At 45.2% G+C, this 15099-nt stretch overlaps 2 protein-coding genes across 4 annotated transcripts; both read right to left on the bottom strand.

Annotated features, from left to right (window-relative positions):
* Positions 1 to 1449: 1449 nt before the first annotated feature.
* Positions 1450 to 6194, bottom strand: LOC109942244 (receptor-like serine/threonine-protein kinase At3g01300). Of its 2 annotated transcripts, none has more exons than XM_020544068.3 (7): positions 5528 to 6194; positions 4037 to 4350; positions 3826 to 3961; positions 3138 to 3271; positions 2902 to 3025; positions 1981 to 2331; positions 1450 to 1840 (listed from the first exon to the last, which is right to left on the bottom strand). In XM_020544068.3, the coding sequence occupies exons 1-7, from the start codon at positions 5676 to 5678 to the stop codon at positions 1824 to 1826; spliced, it is 1227 nt and encodes a 408-aa protein (XP_020399657.1). In that variant the 5' UTR covers positions 5679 to 6194; the 3' UTR covers positions 1450 to 1823. The 2 variants fall into 2 exon arrangements, with proteins under 2 accessions (XP_020399657.1, XP_020399656.1); XM_020544067.3 differs by having other exon boundaries at positions 4037 to 4353; positions 5528 to 6193.
* A 3656-nt stretch (positions 6195 to 9850) lies between these two features.
* Positions 9851 to 13863, bottom strand: LOC100280308 (uncharacterized). Of its 2 annotated transcripts, XM_020543637.1 has the most exons (5): positions 13526 to 13863; positions 13325 to 13453; positions 12691 to 13168; positions 12458 to 12565; positions 9851 to 11366 (listed from the first exon to the last, which is right to left on the bottom strand). In XM_020543637.1, the coding sequence occupies exons 1-5, from the start codon at positions 13802 to 13804 to the stop codon at positions 10171 to 10173; spliced, it is 2190 nt and encodes a 729-aa protein (XP_020399226.1). In that variant the 5' UTR covers positions 13805 to 13863; the 3' UTR covers positions 9851 to 10170.
* Between the last annotated feature and the right edge of the window lie 1236 nt (positions 13864 to 15099).

The following is a 15099-nucleotide window of genomic DNA, read 5'->3' as shown; positions in this document are numbered from 1 at the left end:
GCAGATTTGCACAACTCGTTTGGCTCGCGAGTAACTCACGAGCCAGCTCGAGTTTGGCTCGTTAAGAACCGAGTTAAATTGTTAGCTCAACTCGTGACTCGTTTTAAACGAACCGAGTCGAGTCGAGTCACTAATGAGTCGAGTCGAGCGAGTTACCGAGCCACGAGTTTTTTGTCCAGCCCTAGGCATGAGGCTTAGAATGATGGTAGTCTCCTGTACCGAATTCTTGAGTGCAGTTTAGCAGCAGCCGAGGAACGGTGTTTCCCGGACGCTGACAACAGGCTGTAGGATCAGTTCCTTGTTTACTCCTGTTACTTTCAGATTTACTCAGGAGATCACCTGCAGGTTCTGCTAGGGTTTGGGCAGTTGGTTTAACACTGTGTTGAGAGCAATGCCGACTGAATCTAGTTTGTCGGGTGTGTTTGGTTGAGGAGTGGGGAAGAATAGAATGACTTCATTCCAATTTTCTGGCTATTTGGTTTCCAACAAAATAAGAGTGGAGCGGCTCCTGGATCTCCATATGAAAATTTACTATAAGTAGTTGGAACGCTCCCGCTCTATAAAAACGATCGGACGCGAGCGCTCTCCCGGACGTGAGCGCTCTCCTTCATCTTCTCCCCTCTACACTCATATGGCTCTCGATCCAAACAAATAATGGAACGACTCCGCTCTATTTTACTTTTCAACCAAATAAAAAATGGAACAACTCTGTTCTTTTTGCCAAACACGGAATACAACGATTTCATTCTCAAATACTGGAATGAAGCAACTCTATTCTATTTGACTCTCCAATCAAACGCACCAACAGGTCGTGCACCTCAACACTATCCCGGTTGGGATTGAAGTCCTGGGTGTAGGGTGGGGCAAGTTTGTTGCTATCATGTAAAAATGAAACCCTAAGGTTATCTCCAGCAACGTCCTTTATATTCATTCTCTATATCCGTTATTTTCAGTCTCCTCTAAAAGATTTCATCCTCTATATCTTTTCCTCTCCAACAACGTCCTCTAAATCACGTCCTCTATACTCAAATACATATATTAGAGACATTTTTTATTTTTTATATATTTGTCATGCTCTTATTGTACATATTTTAGTTTTTTGCTAAACCGGATATTTAAAGTATTTAAATGGATAGATAATCGTTTAGAGAAACTCTATATATAGAGTTTAGAGAAACTCTATATATAGATAATCCAACAGCGTCCTCTAAATTTAGAGGACGTTGCGTAGAGTACCGTTTGATCCTTTATACTTAGGATAGAGGACCCTTTAGGGGTCTTGCTGGATCCAGCCTAAGGGCTAGTTTGGGAGTCCGAAAACCGGAGGGATTGGAGGGACTAAAATCCCCTTCTTATTCAAAATTGAATAAAGAGGCGATTTTAGCCCTCCAATTCCCTCCGGTTTTGTGGCTCCAAATTAAGCCCAAAGATGATGGAAACAAGAGCAAATGTACAATCACAATTTAACACCTGTACCTTTCCCCTGAAAAAAGCGAACTGCACACCGTCTACTGACCCTCAGCCTGTCAGCCAAACACTATTAAGATTACTAACCTGGGTGTACACCAACCATTACATGATGTACCCCCGCCAGAAGTTAAATGGTAATTATAATAATTATTACATGATGCAACCAGATACATCGTTATCTTGCTTTGGCAACCAGCCAAACAGCAGAGCAGTGTGACTGACCTGAGCGACACATCAGGCGGTGTCACATCTCCAGGTATCGGCAGGCAACACCTAATTTTGCTATACAATTAAACCAAACAAGCATCAAGCAACCAGGACCACACTGCTCTTCTTACAACAGAACCGGGTTGTCATCGATGCACCTTTCCTGTTACACAAAGTAAACTGCAGTGAGCTTGAATTCTTTATAGAAACAATGAGCTTTCTCAGTCATCTTGGATGGTGCTTCCAGAACTGCACCCTGATAATAAACTGGTAAAAGGGCACTTTTGTTCATGTGCTACTCACCGCGCTGAGTTGAGCGAGGCCTTGGCGAAGCAGATGCCATGTCGTTTAGATCTTGTAATGGTGTGAGTTGCTTGACAACTTCATCCATCGATGGGCGAGACTTACTGTCACGGGTAAGGCAGTAGTGGCAGATCTGAGCGACCTTTTGCACCCCTTTGACAGAGTAGTTCAGCCCCAAGCGAGGATCTACAAGCTGATAGAGCCTTCGCCGATCATTTAGGTAAGGCCTTGCCCATGCAACCAGGTTCTGCTCCCCCGTAGGCCGCTTCTTGTCCATTGATCTTCTCCCAGTCAACATCTCGAGTAGCACAACTCCGAAGCTATAAACATCACTCTTAGATGTCAAGTGCCCTGAACAATATGCATAACATGAGTAACAAAACTTGACATATCAACTGCTTAAAGAAAGAATCGTTAAACTAACACTTTTTGTTATGTTTTTCAGTTTTCATCATGTAGAGCATACAGATCCTGTGCAAAGAATACTACGAGATGCATATAGAAGCCATCTTCACATGCATTAACAAACAAGTATGTGCAATTCCTGAGACTATGGCTAGTCGAACAAACTGAGACAACAGAACTCTAGTATGGAAGCGAAATTATAGTACAGAAGCAATCATATGTAACATTAGTTCTATCACCAAGAAGATTCATTATATAAGTCTACAGCCTTACAGCCTTTACTGCATGTAAAAACGAAAAACACAGTTTCACTTGAAAGAAGAACATTTGTAATGGCACCCCAGTTTTATGTCTTCGGACAAAAATGTTAAGCCAATTTACTATCCAATATGGAGTGAACACGAGAATAACTACAAGCTCAGAAAAACAGTGTAAAGAACCAACATGCAACAGATAAGCAAGCTACAGAATTTCTGCTACAGGTAGCTACTGAAGTCAAAAGTTTATCCCTGATACCTGTCATTACATACTCTGGTGCAGCATAACCATAGGTGCCAACAACCCGAGTAGATACATGAGTTTTATCACCCTGAGGACCAGCTTTTGCTAAACCGAAATCAGATAGTTTTGCGTTGTACTCCTACAGAAGTAAAATCACCACACGTTCAAAAAAAGAAGTAAAATCACCACTATTAACAAGGTAGCATGCATTGTCTAAGCACAATATGAAACAGATTGAACAGATAAAGTACCACATCAAGAAGAACATTCGATGTCTTAAAATCCCTGTAAATAACAGGTTTGGGACCTCCATGGAGGAAGGCTAGTCCTTTCGCGGCACCTAGAGCAATCTTCATCCTGTTGGACCAAGGTAGGGGAAGAGCCCCTTCAAGATTAAACAAAGTAAGATGACAGGATCATAAGAACAAGCAGATAGAAAGATTATGGTTGACAAGATTAGGCACATAAAATAAAATCAACTTTGTGAAAAGCTGGTAATGTCCCTACCCCCCCTCAAAATAATAATGGTTACATGGGTATGACCTAATACCAATATAGAAGTTAGCAATAGAATGAACACCACCATTGGTAGTAGGCATGCATCCTTGCTCACTACAGTACTATTGCAACTTTTGTGTGTGCGAAATTCATCTAGTATTGAACTAAGAAGATCTGAACAGGTGTAACTGGCGCAGATCAAACTTAATAAGGGCAGGCTAAAATGTTCAGGTCTACATTACCATAATCAAATCAAGTTAGAATGTAATTATCTCTGATGTCACATAGGATAGAGAACAAAAAAATCCAAGGTTGCTCAGAAAAATGAAAGAAGACTTAGTGAAGAAAAAACTGGCCAGGCCTAAGTGGGGAAACAAATTAGTAATAAAGGCACTAAATCTACTCAACTTAAAGCATTAACTCTGTTAGGTGATTGCTTACTTCTGAAAAGATGATTTTCAAGACTTCCCCGTGCCATGAATTCATATACAAGTAACCTTTGATCATCCTCAATACAATATCCAATCAGCTTAACAAGGTGTTTATGATGCAACTGTCCCAGAAAGTCCACTTCTGCCTGGAAATGTGATTATTTTTAAAAACCATACCTACAACACTCCATTAAAAAATAAAAATGACATATAATACTTACCACCCATTCTCTATGACCTTGAAGCGCATCTGGCTTCAAACTTTTGACTGCCACAGTAACCCCTGTGCCAGGTTTTGCAGGAGCAGTGCTGTTTGGCTCAATCCACCCCTTGAATACATAACCGAACCCACCCTCCCCAAGAATACTGTCTGGCCTGAAGTTAAGCGTGGCAGATTTCAACTCTTGAAAGGTAAACTGAAGTAGCTTGGGTGTTCTCTTTTCAATTGATGCATCAACACCATTTTCACCATCGCGTTTTGTCTGAAAATGATCACCAAGCTCCCGATTGCTAGCATTCAGATATCTTGTCTCTGCTGCTACAGAGAAAATAAAGTTCCTTGAGAACATCACACAGAAAATAGAAATTTTACCTACAGCAGGTACTAAGATAAGATAGAATATATTTAGTGAAGCCAAAACTATTAGGCTCCAACATATCCAAAATGTTTAGATAAAGTTGATAGGCACTGATCCAAAGTATTATGTACTTGACATAGTCATTCCCAGCTTTTAATACAGGATCAAACCTATCCAGTTGACTTGAAGTATCATGATTATGTTTTATTATGCTATCCAGGTTAATCATTTGTGGAGGTGTCACTTTCAGGCAATATGATAACATAACAGCAGCAAGCAACACAGTCAAATGTAGTTGGCTCCTGGAACCAATGAACCATAGACTTTCTTAGAGCTTTTACCATGTCAGCTTCAGTTGTTTCCGTATGATTTGAAAACTCAGTTAGCAACTGAAATGTGCTACAATATATAACAGAAAGCTATTTGGATTGAAAGATAAGGAGCACAGACTATTGGCAGACCGGAAGGGGAATTTCTTACAAATCAGATTAGCATACGACTTTTACTTCTTATCGATGAGCATGTAAATAGTTTGGCGTGAATTTGTAAATAATAGTGCAAGTTGTTTACAGAATTGACACCAAGTAATCTAGCAAAGGAGAAAAAGACAAGGTTGAATGCATCATCTAATGTTGTATTAGTTCAATCTAATCAGCCAAACCACCAAGAATGACTTTTGGCTTGTTGAAAAGTTGAGCGACTAACAGCCAACTCACATCTAAGTAGAGTTTCAGTTCAACGGCTGAAGCGTAAGAAAATAAAGTTCAACCGCTGGAGTTTGACCCTTAATTTACCTCATAACCATTGCATGCCAGTCTAAATTTGCTCTTTAGCTATGATCAAATTCATGATAAACTCCAATGAATACAATCAAAGAATGCTGGGAACAGAACAGAAGTACATGTCAAAGAAGCAAAGAGCTTCCTATTCACATATATGATCATCACACCAAATCATCAATCATATATCACAGAAGATGCTAATCGCCAAACCAACTCTTTTGCCACTAACGAACAAGCAGGAAGGATCAAATCTTTCTCAGACCAAACAAACGATCACCATCCACCAACCCAACCGACTGAAAGCAGACTTATATTGGGGGGGAAGGAGAAGAGAATAACAAGAATCCACCACCTGCGTCGTGAACGTGGCTGCCCTTGGCCGAGCCGCCGCCGTCACCGTCCGCCGTCACCGCCGGCCGGAAGCACGCCCCGCGGAGGCCCCGCGCGACGGCGGCCAAGCATCCGCACCCTTCCCGCCCTGCTGCCCGCTTCGGGGAAGTCATCTCCTCCTTGGTGCCCTGCAGGCGGTGAGGTCAACGAGATACAACTGCTACTCGTAAACACCCATCGGCACGGCCCGGTGTGATTCTTCTCTCCCAGCTTGCTTCCCTTTTCTCGCCCCACTCGACCCCGTCCAGTCCAAATCGCCCAAGGAAGCAGATAAGTGCGATGCGGGGCGCAAAAGGGAAAGCGAAAGCGAAAGGTGGCGCGCGCGGTGGGGGTGCACAAGTCGGAGAAGCAAGCGGGGGCGAGGCGGGAGTGGAGTTGCCGAGTCTCAGACTCAGTGGCGGTGGGCCGCCCGTTCAGCGCGACTGCGCGAGCACTGGCACTCCACCGCCCGTTCAGCGACACTGCGTGAGCACTGGCACTGGCGCTGGCACTAGTGCCGCAGCGACGGGTCGGCGTCGCCATCGTCATGATGTGGGATGCGGGCATGCGGCCGAGGGGGAAAGGGGCTTTTCGGTGCTGCCTTTTGCTCCGGCTGCGGCGCGGCCTGCCGCACTGGCTGTGCGCTGTGGCCTGTGGCTGGCTCCCTGAACCCTGGCCGCGCTTTATCCCTCCCTCGGCCCTCGCGTCAGCATCTCGCGCGGCGTGGGCAGCGGAATAGGGGGCGCGCACGGCCAGCCAGACAGCCAAACGACCAGGACCAGCGGTGGCCGGTGGGAATGTGGGATGAGGCGGCCGGATTTTTACCGTCTGGCTCGCCGGGTCGATTCGATTCCGTTTCTCCGGCGTGGGATGAGCGGTTGAAACGGAATGGTGGGCGGGCGAGTGGGAGCCTACGCTACGCAGCACCCACGGCGCCGGCAGAATGCCAAAAGCACCCACGCTGCTAAGATGCAAAACGGTCGAAAAACAGCGAAATTTATTTTGTTTTCATTTTTTAACGGAACGAAAATATGAAGACAAATATTTTACAGTTTCCACAAATACATAATAAAGTGACATGTTGCCTAATTCTACGATATTAAATTACACAAACAACTCTTCTTCATTATTTATATTATTTAGAGTAATTACAACTTTTGTTTTTCTCCTGTTCATTTATTTAAACACAACAAAAATCTGTAACTTGCATAAAATATATACTAGATATATCTTATATTATATAAAAATAGTAAAAAACGGTATCATCATGGCTCGAAAACGAAAAAAATACAAAAAATAATAAAAAACTGGATAAATTGTTTTCGTCTCGTTTCTAGTTGTTCACGAACAATTCAAAAACGAACGGAAAAATCAGTATTTGAAATGTAACGGCACGGGATTTTTATGTCTCTTTATTATCCTACACGCTGCTAGTGTCTAGTACTCTAGTGCCCTGGTTGTAAATGAATGGAGTGACTTCGCTGCGGGCCAGGAGATTGACCGACACATTGGTACATTAACCGTGTAATAATGTAAACAAAAGATGCAAATTGGGCTATAATCATGCTATAATAATCATGAAATCTAAGAGACTTCGTACTACTTGAAGTAATTATTAAGTTATAAACTGTTCCAAATTTAATTTAAAAAGAGAAGAATATTAACACCATCAAAGGGTAAATTTTAAAGACACATTTCATAATTTATCTAGCGGTGCTCATTTGATATCATATAAGCAGTATTATTCATTTCTATAAATTTCGCTAAATTTAGGGTAATTTTACCTAGGATAACTTGTTAAAGTCTATATCACATTTTGGAACGGAGAAAAGAGACTCATAGGTAATTCGGTTCATGAACTATAAGTAACGTAATAAAATAATATCAATGACCATGGGAAACTTGTGCCATATAGGTGAGAAGGAGATTTTCTATGATCCACTGATGGTTTTTCCTATTGGGGGGGAAACGTCCACTCTGCTTAGAAATTGTCATCAAATTTGATAAGAGGCATTTTTCCCTCAGCTTTTGGACAAATCCATGCCCCCATGCAGGGCTCTAGCCGAAGGTGGCAGAAAGGAGGCAGAGAAGGAATTTTGCACCACGTGTAATGTGTTCGTGTCAACAAGAATGGTCTCGTTGAAACACTTGCGTCTGCTACTGTTAGGACTCGCCTAAACTTTTGCAAACTAAACGAAAATTCAGTTTGCATAAAACGGTGATGCACCAGAAGCTGAAACTGGCAGTCAGACGTCGTGATGGGCTTATGGGCCTTACAAGTATTGTGCAACCTTAGTAACTAAAGGTTGTTTCTTGGAGAGGTTGGAGCTGGAAAAGTAGGCACCAGCCCAGCATAGCAAGCACGACCTGTTGTGGCCCATGCCCATCAGCACCTTTTCCCTTTGGCCCTACAGAGAAGTGTCGGCCAGAATTTGAAACATGGATAGGCATACAAAAATTCTCATATGCAATAAACTAAAACTAAGTAAACGGTTTGATATACATGACTATAAAATGTCCAACTTTAAAAGGTTGGAAACTTACAGAAAAAAAACAACACAAAATTTCATTCGATAAATTAATCGTATGTTCTGATCTCATCCACAAGAACAAATCCCTAACCAAATTTCCACGAGAACGAATCCATAATCAAATTCGCATTTCGGTGCTGACTGTCCAAACCCTAGGGTATGAGATTTGATAGAGATCATAACTTTAAAAGCACTCACAGGTCTAAGGGCGCTGGCGCGTTGCTCTATAGTTTGGCACACCAGGCGGACGACTCTGGCGCCGCGCAGCCTACATGACACCTGAGCCACGCGGGCGTGGAGCAATGACGTAGCGGGGTGGCACACAAGCTAGTGAGACGGCGACTAGCGTCAGGCCTAGGCTGGGCCGCAGACCGGTGGTCAAGTGCCACGGCCTCGGGTGGTTGGGCCTACGTCGGGGACAGGGCAAGTCTCACGGCCTCAGGCTGGTGATCGGGAGGCGACATGGAGAAGAGTTGGTCGTCCATGTGGGTTTCTATAGCATATCAAAGAGCTCCTGGAAATTGACTTTTAAAAATCAGTTTTAAAGGACATCTCAAAAGTTATTGAAGGTAGATTTTAACTCTCTCTCTCTCCAACACTTCCCTTAAAAGTGAACCAAAAATATTTTTTAAACTAGACTAGGTAAGCCTTGAGCTCACGACCATAGACAGAGAGGAGGACCAACGGTGAGGCCGAGCGACAACAAAGGTTTGATCGACGATGGATGTCCAAAAGTGGGACATGCGACAGTAGATACCAGATAGCGGGGACGCGTTGGCGGCAGCGGACGACGAGGTTGTGCAGCAAATTGTGTTTCTAGGGAGCCCAGAAGATCCCCTTTTATAGCTACAATGGAGGGAGTTTTAAGGGTTATAAAAAAGTTAGGAGTATTTTAGGGGAACTGTTGGAGACATGTTGTTATGGTTTTCAAAAGAAAACTTGATTTAGAAGAGAGTTGGGCCATAATTTAAGGGGTTAAAGGATCTGAAATGCTGAGTACTAAACAAAAATTGGGCCAGACTACAGGGTAGGCTTTTCTGGACTACCCTTTGGGCCTGCCACTGGAGTCAATCGTACAAATATTTTGTCTCGTGATGTCCAGCATTCAGATTTCACAGTTCCCACGCAAGAGAAAGAGGTCGCAAAAGAGAAACTTTCCCAGAACAGAACTTTCACCACAAACGTAAACAGCGTTTAATTTCCATTAGTTCTCGTTGTTTTGCTACTTTATGCTTACTGCTACCGACTCTTGCAATTACTTTCATATATTGCTTGCGTGTAGTTGTTGTATGCCTTGAGCTAGAACAGCTGTTGTGGTAGTTGTAATTAGTTTTAGCTGCTTTTTAAATAGCTCTTGCAATTTACAGCTCTCTTGCTTAGTTGGTAGTTTGTGTGGTGTTACGTTATAGATTAACGAAGCTCGTAGAATTATGTAGAGACTTATATAGGATGAAATAGTGTTAGAGCATGTAGTTCCTAGTAGGCTTCATTCTATATTATTCAACATTTATTCTAATATATATGATCCATAAAGAAAATTTTTATAGATTATTATCGATTTATCTAGCTTTAACAATCTAGATCTTTTTGACACCACAGGCTACGGTAGAGATATAATTGGATTGAATACGACTTCATATTTTGTTTATATTTTCTCTTCAGATTCGTATGGATCATATACGAATATTATTGAACGGTGACGGATAAGATTTAAATGAATACTTAAAAATATAACTTTGAGCATACATATACAAATAAAGATCAGATACGAATCGAATACTAAATACTCGGACTCAGATATGAATTGGATCGATACCATGTACATTTTACATCTCTAGGCTGCGGGCTGCCGTGCGCCACCGCAGGAGAGAGCAGACGACTATATAAAATGTCGATATATATTCTTACCTTATCAGACACAGCTAACCCAGTATCCATATTATACTCTCGTCTAAATATGCGTGGCTTTGCACTGGAGGTGTTCTTCGGCGTGTGTATGACAAGTTCTAACGAATTTTGGCATTCCATTACAAAGAAACACATGAGAATCGGACCATCTCCGAAAATACGTGGTACTATTGTAGCATGGCCTATTCTAACGCCCAGAATCCAGCAGCCCATGCACGATCCTCTCCTCCATGCTGAAGTTTCCGGTGCTGGTCATCTCCGCGCTGGCCACCGGCGACTCCCCAAGAAGGCTCTCCATCTCCTCCGGTCTATGCTGCGCTGGCACCCACGGGTGCTGCTGCTGCATGGCCTTGGCCAGCACGTCCAGCCTCTCGGCGACATCTCTCATGGTCGGCCGCCTCTCGCCGACCATGTCCAGGCACTGCAGCGCGAGCTCCGCGACCTCCTCGAGCAGCGCGGCGTCGCTGTCGGCCTTGATGCGGCCGTCGATGATATCCCCGAGCCTGCGCTCCTTCATGGCGTTCAGGAAGCGCAGCGAGAGGCTCCGCTCGCTCTCGGGGCCTTCCAGGTTGAACGCCGTGCTGCCGGTGAGCAGCTCCAGGAGGACGACGCCGAAGCTGTACACGTCGCTCTTGTCCGTCAGCTGGCAGGTCTGCATGTACTCGGGGTCCAGGTACCCGCAGGTCCCCTGCACCAGGGTCATGAACTGGCTCTTGTCCGCCGGCGCCAGGATCGAGGCCCCGAAGTCCGACACCTTCGCCTCGTAGTTCTGGTCCAGGAGTATGTTGGACGACTTGACGTCGCCGTGGAGGATCGGTGGCGACGCCCACGAGTGGAGGTAGGACAGCGCCAGCGCGGACTCGAGGGCGATGCGTATCCGAACCGAGAAGGGGGCGCTGCGAGAGCCACCGTCACCATGGATGAACTGGAACAGCGTGCCATTGGGGATGAACTCGTAGACTAGCATCGGGACCTCCACTTCGAGGCAGCAGCCCAGGAGCTTGACGATGTTCTTGTGGTTGATCTGGGAGAGGATGAGCATCTCCTTGCCGAACTCCTTCTGCTGCTGCTCGCTGGCCATCGACGAGACGCACCGTTTAACCGCGACGACACCGCCGTCCTTGAGCAGGCCCCTGTAGACGGTGCCGAAGCCACCGCGGCCAAGGATGTTCTTGTCAGCGAAGTTGCCGGTCGCCTCGATGAGCTCTGCTTCTGTGAAGACGGTGAAGGCAGTTCCTTGCTTTAGGCTTATCTCGTGCAGCAGAAGCATCCCGCCGTGCTGTTGGAAATACTTCCGCTTGATTTTGGTCAGCTTCTTCCTCTCATGGGTCAAGTACGTACAGACGACGGCCGAGGCCACAACAGCCACACCGATGCTTGAACCTGTGTTGTTTTCAGACAATCACAGTCATTACAGACTTTATCAAGATGATCAACTTGTGCTCCTACATGGGCTACTGATTTGAGCGTCATACCTAATCAAAGTTGTTTATCTTTGCGCCCCCCCCCCAATTTGTTCATATTCTAAGTTCGTAACACACTATCCATACACACGTACAATTTAATTTGATTAAAATGCATCAGCGGTCCTTGAATTTGGCACGCTATATCACTTTGGGCACCAAACATGGAAAACCACAAAAACGGGTCCTTAAACTTCATCGTCCCGTGTAAAACCGTCCAAAACCAGATTTGCTCAGACCCGATAGCGGCGTGGCACGCCATGTTGGAGCCTCCCCACACGTGTCGTGTGCCACCTAGTACGCGTAGTCTTCAAACCCGGTATGTTGTGTCACTTAGGTCCTCGAACTTGGCATGTTGTGTTATTTGAGTTCCTAAACTTTCATTAGCATGCTTCAGCATGACACACCATATCGTCATCGATCCGATTTGAGCAAATCCGGTTTTAGATGATTTTGCACAGGTCCCAGCGTGGCACACCATGTCGGCAACTAGTTTGAGCAAATTCAGTTGTGGACGATTTTGCACGAGTCAACAAATTTTAAGGACCTGTTTTCGTGGTTTTCTAAGTTCGGTGACCCAAGTAACACAACGTGGCATGGTCAAAGACTGTTGATGTATTTTACTCAGAGATAAACTTATAAATCAAGATGCAAATGCCTATATTGTAATTAATAATAAAATCTATCGGAATCGTATAAATTAAAGGAGTAAGAGTAAAATACATTGGCGGTCTCTAAACTTAGCATTGTATAACACTGGTTCCTAAACTCCTGAACTGCATATCTAGGTTCTTAAACTTGTAAATTTGTACCCTAAACTTTCAATGTACACATTTGGATCCTTATACTTATATGGTTGTGTAAAATAATTTGGTAGTATGTTCATGCTCTCCTGTCCTGTCCTGGGACAGCTTTTGTGGATTTTCATTTTATTCCCTAGTGTGTCTCATGAGAATTAAATGGGCTCTGAAATACTAAGCCTCAAACATATAGAGAGAAAACTGTGCTTACCCACTGATAGTAGCGCCGTAATGTTCAAGGGTGTCGGACAATCGTAACCTCCAGGTTTGTTCTTGCATCTAGCGCATGGAGGTGGTTTAGCAACACACTCATCAATATCTGCATACATACATACAGAGTATATAGATCTCAAGGATACTGTATGCATATATTCTTTTGAGGAATTCTTTGCTGTACTTGCACACATTTACCAAAAAAGATACACACACAGTTGCAACACCGACCTTTGCATCCATCAGGAAGGTAAGGATTGCCCTCGAACCCTTGGCTGCAGTTGCAGAGGTAGCCTCCACTGCTGGAATTGACGCACACGCTGTTAGCGCTGAGGCAAGCATAGGAATCCTCTTTCTTCGTCGCAACATCGCAGGTCTCGTTGCCCACTTCCCAGATCAGGATGGCCGGGACACGGCCGCCAGCATTCTCATCAAGAAATGCTGTTGTGTTCAGATATGTTGTCTTGAACTGGAATTTGTCGGTCTCCATAACCACAGCGTAGCCTCGGTAATCTGCCCGCCTGTCTGTGGCGTTTCTGTGTTCGTAGTAATCCGTCGTATTGTGATCCGGACTGAAACCTATGTCGTCAAAGTTCATGTCGTCGGCGAGTGCAGCCTGGCAGCAGCCGGCACTGTCGCCGTCACACTTGCCATCTTGTGCCTCGAGGTCGCCGTAGGGTTTGCTCTGCGACACACACCCAATCACATGCTGCGTGCATAAAACAATATGAGGATGCAGCCTGTTATTAGCAGCCGGTCCATTGAACTGAAGAATTAGACCCTTCCATGCATTGAAGGAACAAACAAAACAAGAACAAGAAGAAGAATTAAACCCTTCCATACGCTGGGCTAGCTAGCTACTCACAGTATTGTCCGCCATGTATGCGAGAGCGTTGATGCCGATAACCGTGAACATGTTGGACTTCCCTGAATACCTAAACGGCGTGCCGGAGAGATCCTTGCCCCAGATATCGCAGTCGATCTTCTTGGTCGACTGATTAGAGAACATGGATGAGATGTGTTTCATGATCCGAACCTGGCCGTCGACCAGCGATATGTTCCGCACCGGGATTATGCCGAAGATCGTCAAGAAGCTGTGGCCGTCGACAGCACTCCTGTTGCAGCGGAGCTCGAACCCTTCCATAGCGCAGCCATGGCCGACCCCGAACGGGTACTGGATCTCAACGTCGCCGCAGTACCTGAGGCAGCCGGGTCCTGGCAGAGCCAGCGCCGTCGTCTTGCCTTGGAACTGCAGCGTCGCCGTGAGGCTGAAGAGGAGCAGCAGCAGCAGCAGGAGCATCGGTACTGTACCGGCCGTGGAGTTCTTGCCATGGTAGCAGTACATCGTGTGTGCTATGGTGGTCACAATGCAAAAAAAAAAAAAATTGTGCTTGTTTGATCAGCACATACTATTACTCATTAGCCTCCCTCTCTCTCTATATATACACACATACTGTTGCGGCGTTTACTTCGTCAGTCAGCCAGCTGTTGGGCATCAAATTGAGCCGCCGAACGGTCTGGCCCTGAGGCTGGACGGTCCGCGCCTGTGGCCCGGACGGTCCGCACGTGCGTAGAATAGATTAGAGTTCCGAGTTTTGTGCTATGATAGTTAGCTAAATTCACAGAATTGGCTCGAGAGGTTAATTTGTAAAGGGTCCAGCCCCTCTCCTTTATAAATACATAGGTATACGGCCGATTTGTAATCATCAATCGAATCAATAACACTTTTATCTCGCATTTATTATTCTGTACAATTAGGAGTAGTTTTAGTCTAGTTCTAGTTTAGCCTCTCAATCCACAAATTCTCTGCTTCTCTTCGACTCTACGTCGATTAGAGGAGTCTAGGTCGGCCCGCCGAGCCTAGACAACTTCTAGGATCTCTCATCCCCGACGGGGTCCCTCCCGGGAGCGAGATCCAGGCGCCGCCGGCGACTTCCGCCGCCCCTGCGCACGCGCGGACCGTCCGCCCGTTAGGCAGGAAACTCTAGCCCTGCACCAGGTCGCGGACCGTCCGCCCCTGTGTAGAGAGCACCGCCACGGTTCTTGTGTAAGTGATTGGCGACCGAAAAAGGTGTCAACATACTTTTTGGCGACTCCGCTGGGGAGAACACATATAGACTCATCAAATCGCCCTCAATGACCGGATCAAGGGATAGTTCTGAAGTCTCCCCCAACAACATTATAGGGCCGACTTGAGAAACCTTGCCGGCTCATGAACAACTCCAATTTGAGGAGCACAAGGAGCAGCTGATTCAAGAGGCAAAGACGAAGTTCCTGGCCAACTTCAAGGTGGACAGGAACAATAAAGTCGTCCGACAACCGGCGACGGATTCAGCTTCGCTCCGACTCACACCAGATATTCCCAATGTAAGTAACACAAACGAGCTACAATCTCTTAAGAATTATGTAGATGAACAGCGAGAACAAATGCAAAATATCATAGGGGGTATGCAAAATGATTATAGGAGACTAGTACGTGCATTTGATAAATCTACTATTGCAAATTTTCCTTCGCATGAGGTTGAAATAGGGGAAACACGCATAATACATCGACTATAGGTTGTCACGACCAGTCACAACCCTTTATGGGATGTCGATGGACACATGCCCTGAACAACCGCAAATCGGCAGTAAATCGGC

Source organism: Zea mays, chromosome 9, assembly GCF_902167145.1.
Source record: "Zea mays cultivar B73 chromosome 9, Zm-B73-REFERENCE-NAM-5.0, whole genome shotgun sequence".
NCBI lineage: Eukaryota > Viridiplantae > Streptophyta > Magnoliopsida > Poales > Poaceae > Zea > Zea mays.
This window is presented reverse-complemented; position numbering and strand designations above follow the sequence as displayed.

Coding starts and splice junctions, on each gene's coding strand:
- LOC109942244 (XM_020544067.3), bottom strand. CDS start 5,678: ATGACTTCCCCGAAGCGGGCAGCAGGGCGGGAAGGGTGCGGATGCTTG. Junction 3,026..3,137: donor CGAATGTTCTTCTTGATGTG/GTACTTTATCTG, acceptor TTACTTCTGTAG/GAGTACAACGCAAAACTATC. Junction 2,332..2,901: donor ACCAGAGTATGTAATGACAG/GTATCAGGGATA, acceptor CATATTGTTCAG/GGCACTTGACATCTAAGAGT.
- LOC100280308 (XM_020543637.1), bottom strand. CDS start 13,804: ATGTACTGCTACCATGGCAAGAACTCCACGGCCGGTACAGTACCGATG. Junction 12,566..12,690: donor CCTTCCTGATGGATGCAAAG/GTCGGTGTTGCA, acceptor GTATGTATGCAG/ATATTGATGAGTGTGTTGCT. Junction 11,367..12,457: donor TACGGCGCTACTATCAGTGG/GTAAGCACAGTT, acceptor AAAACAACACAG/GTTCAAGCATCGGTGTGGCT.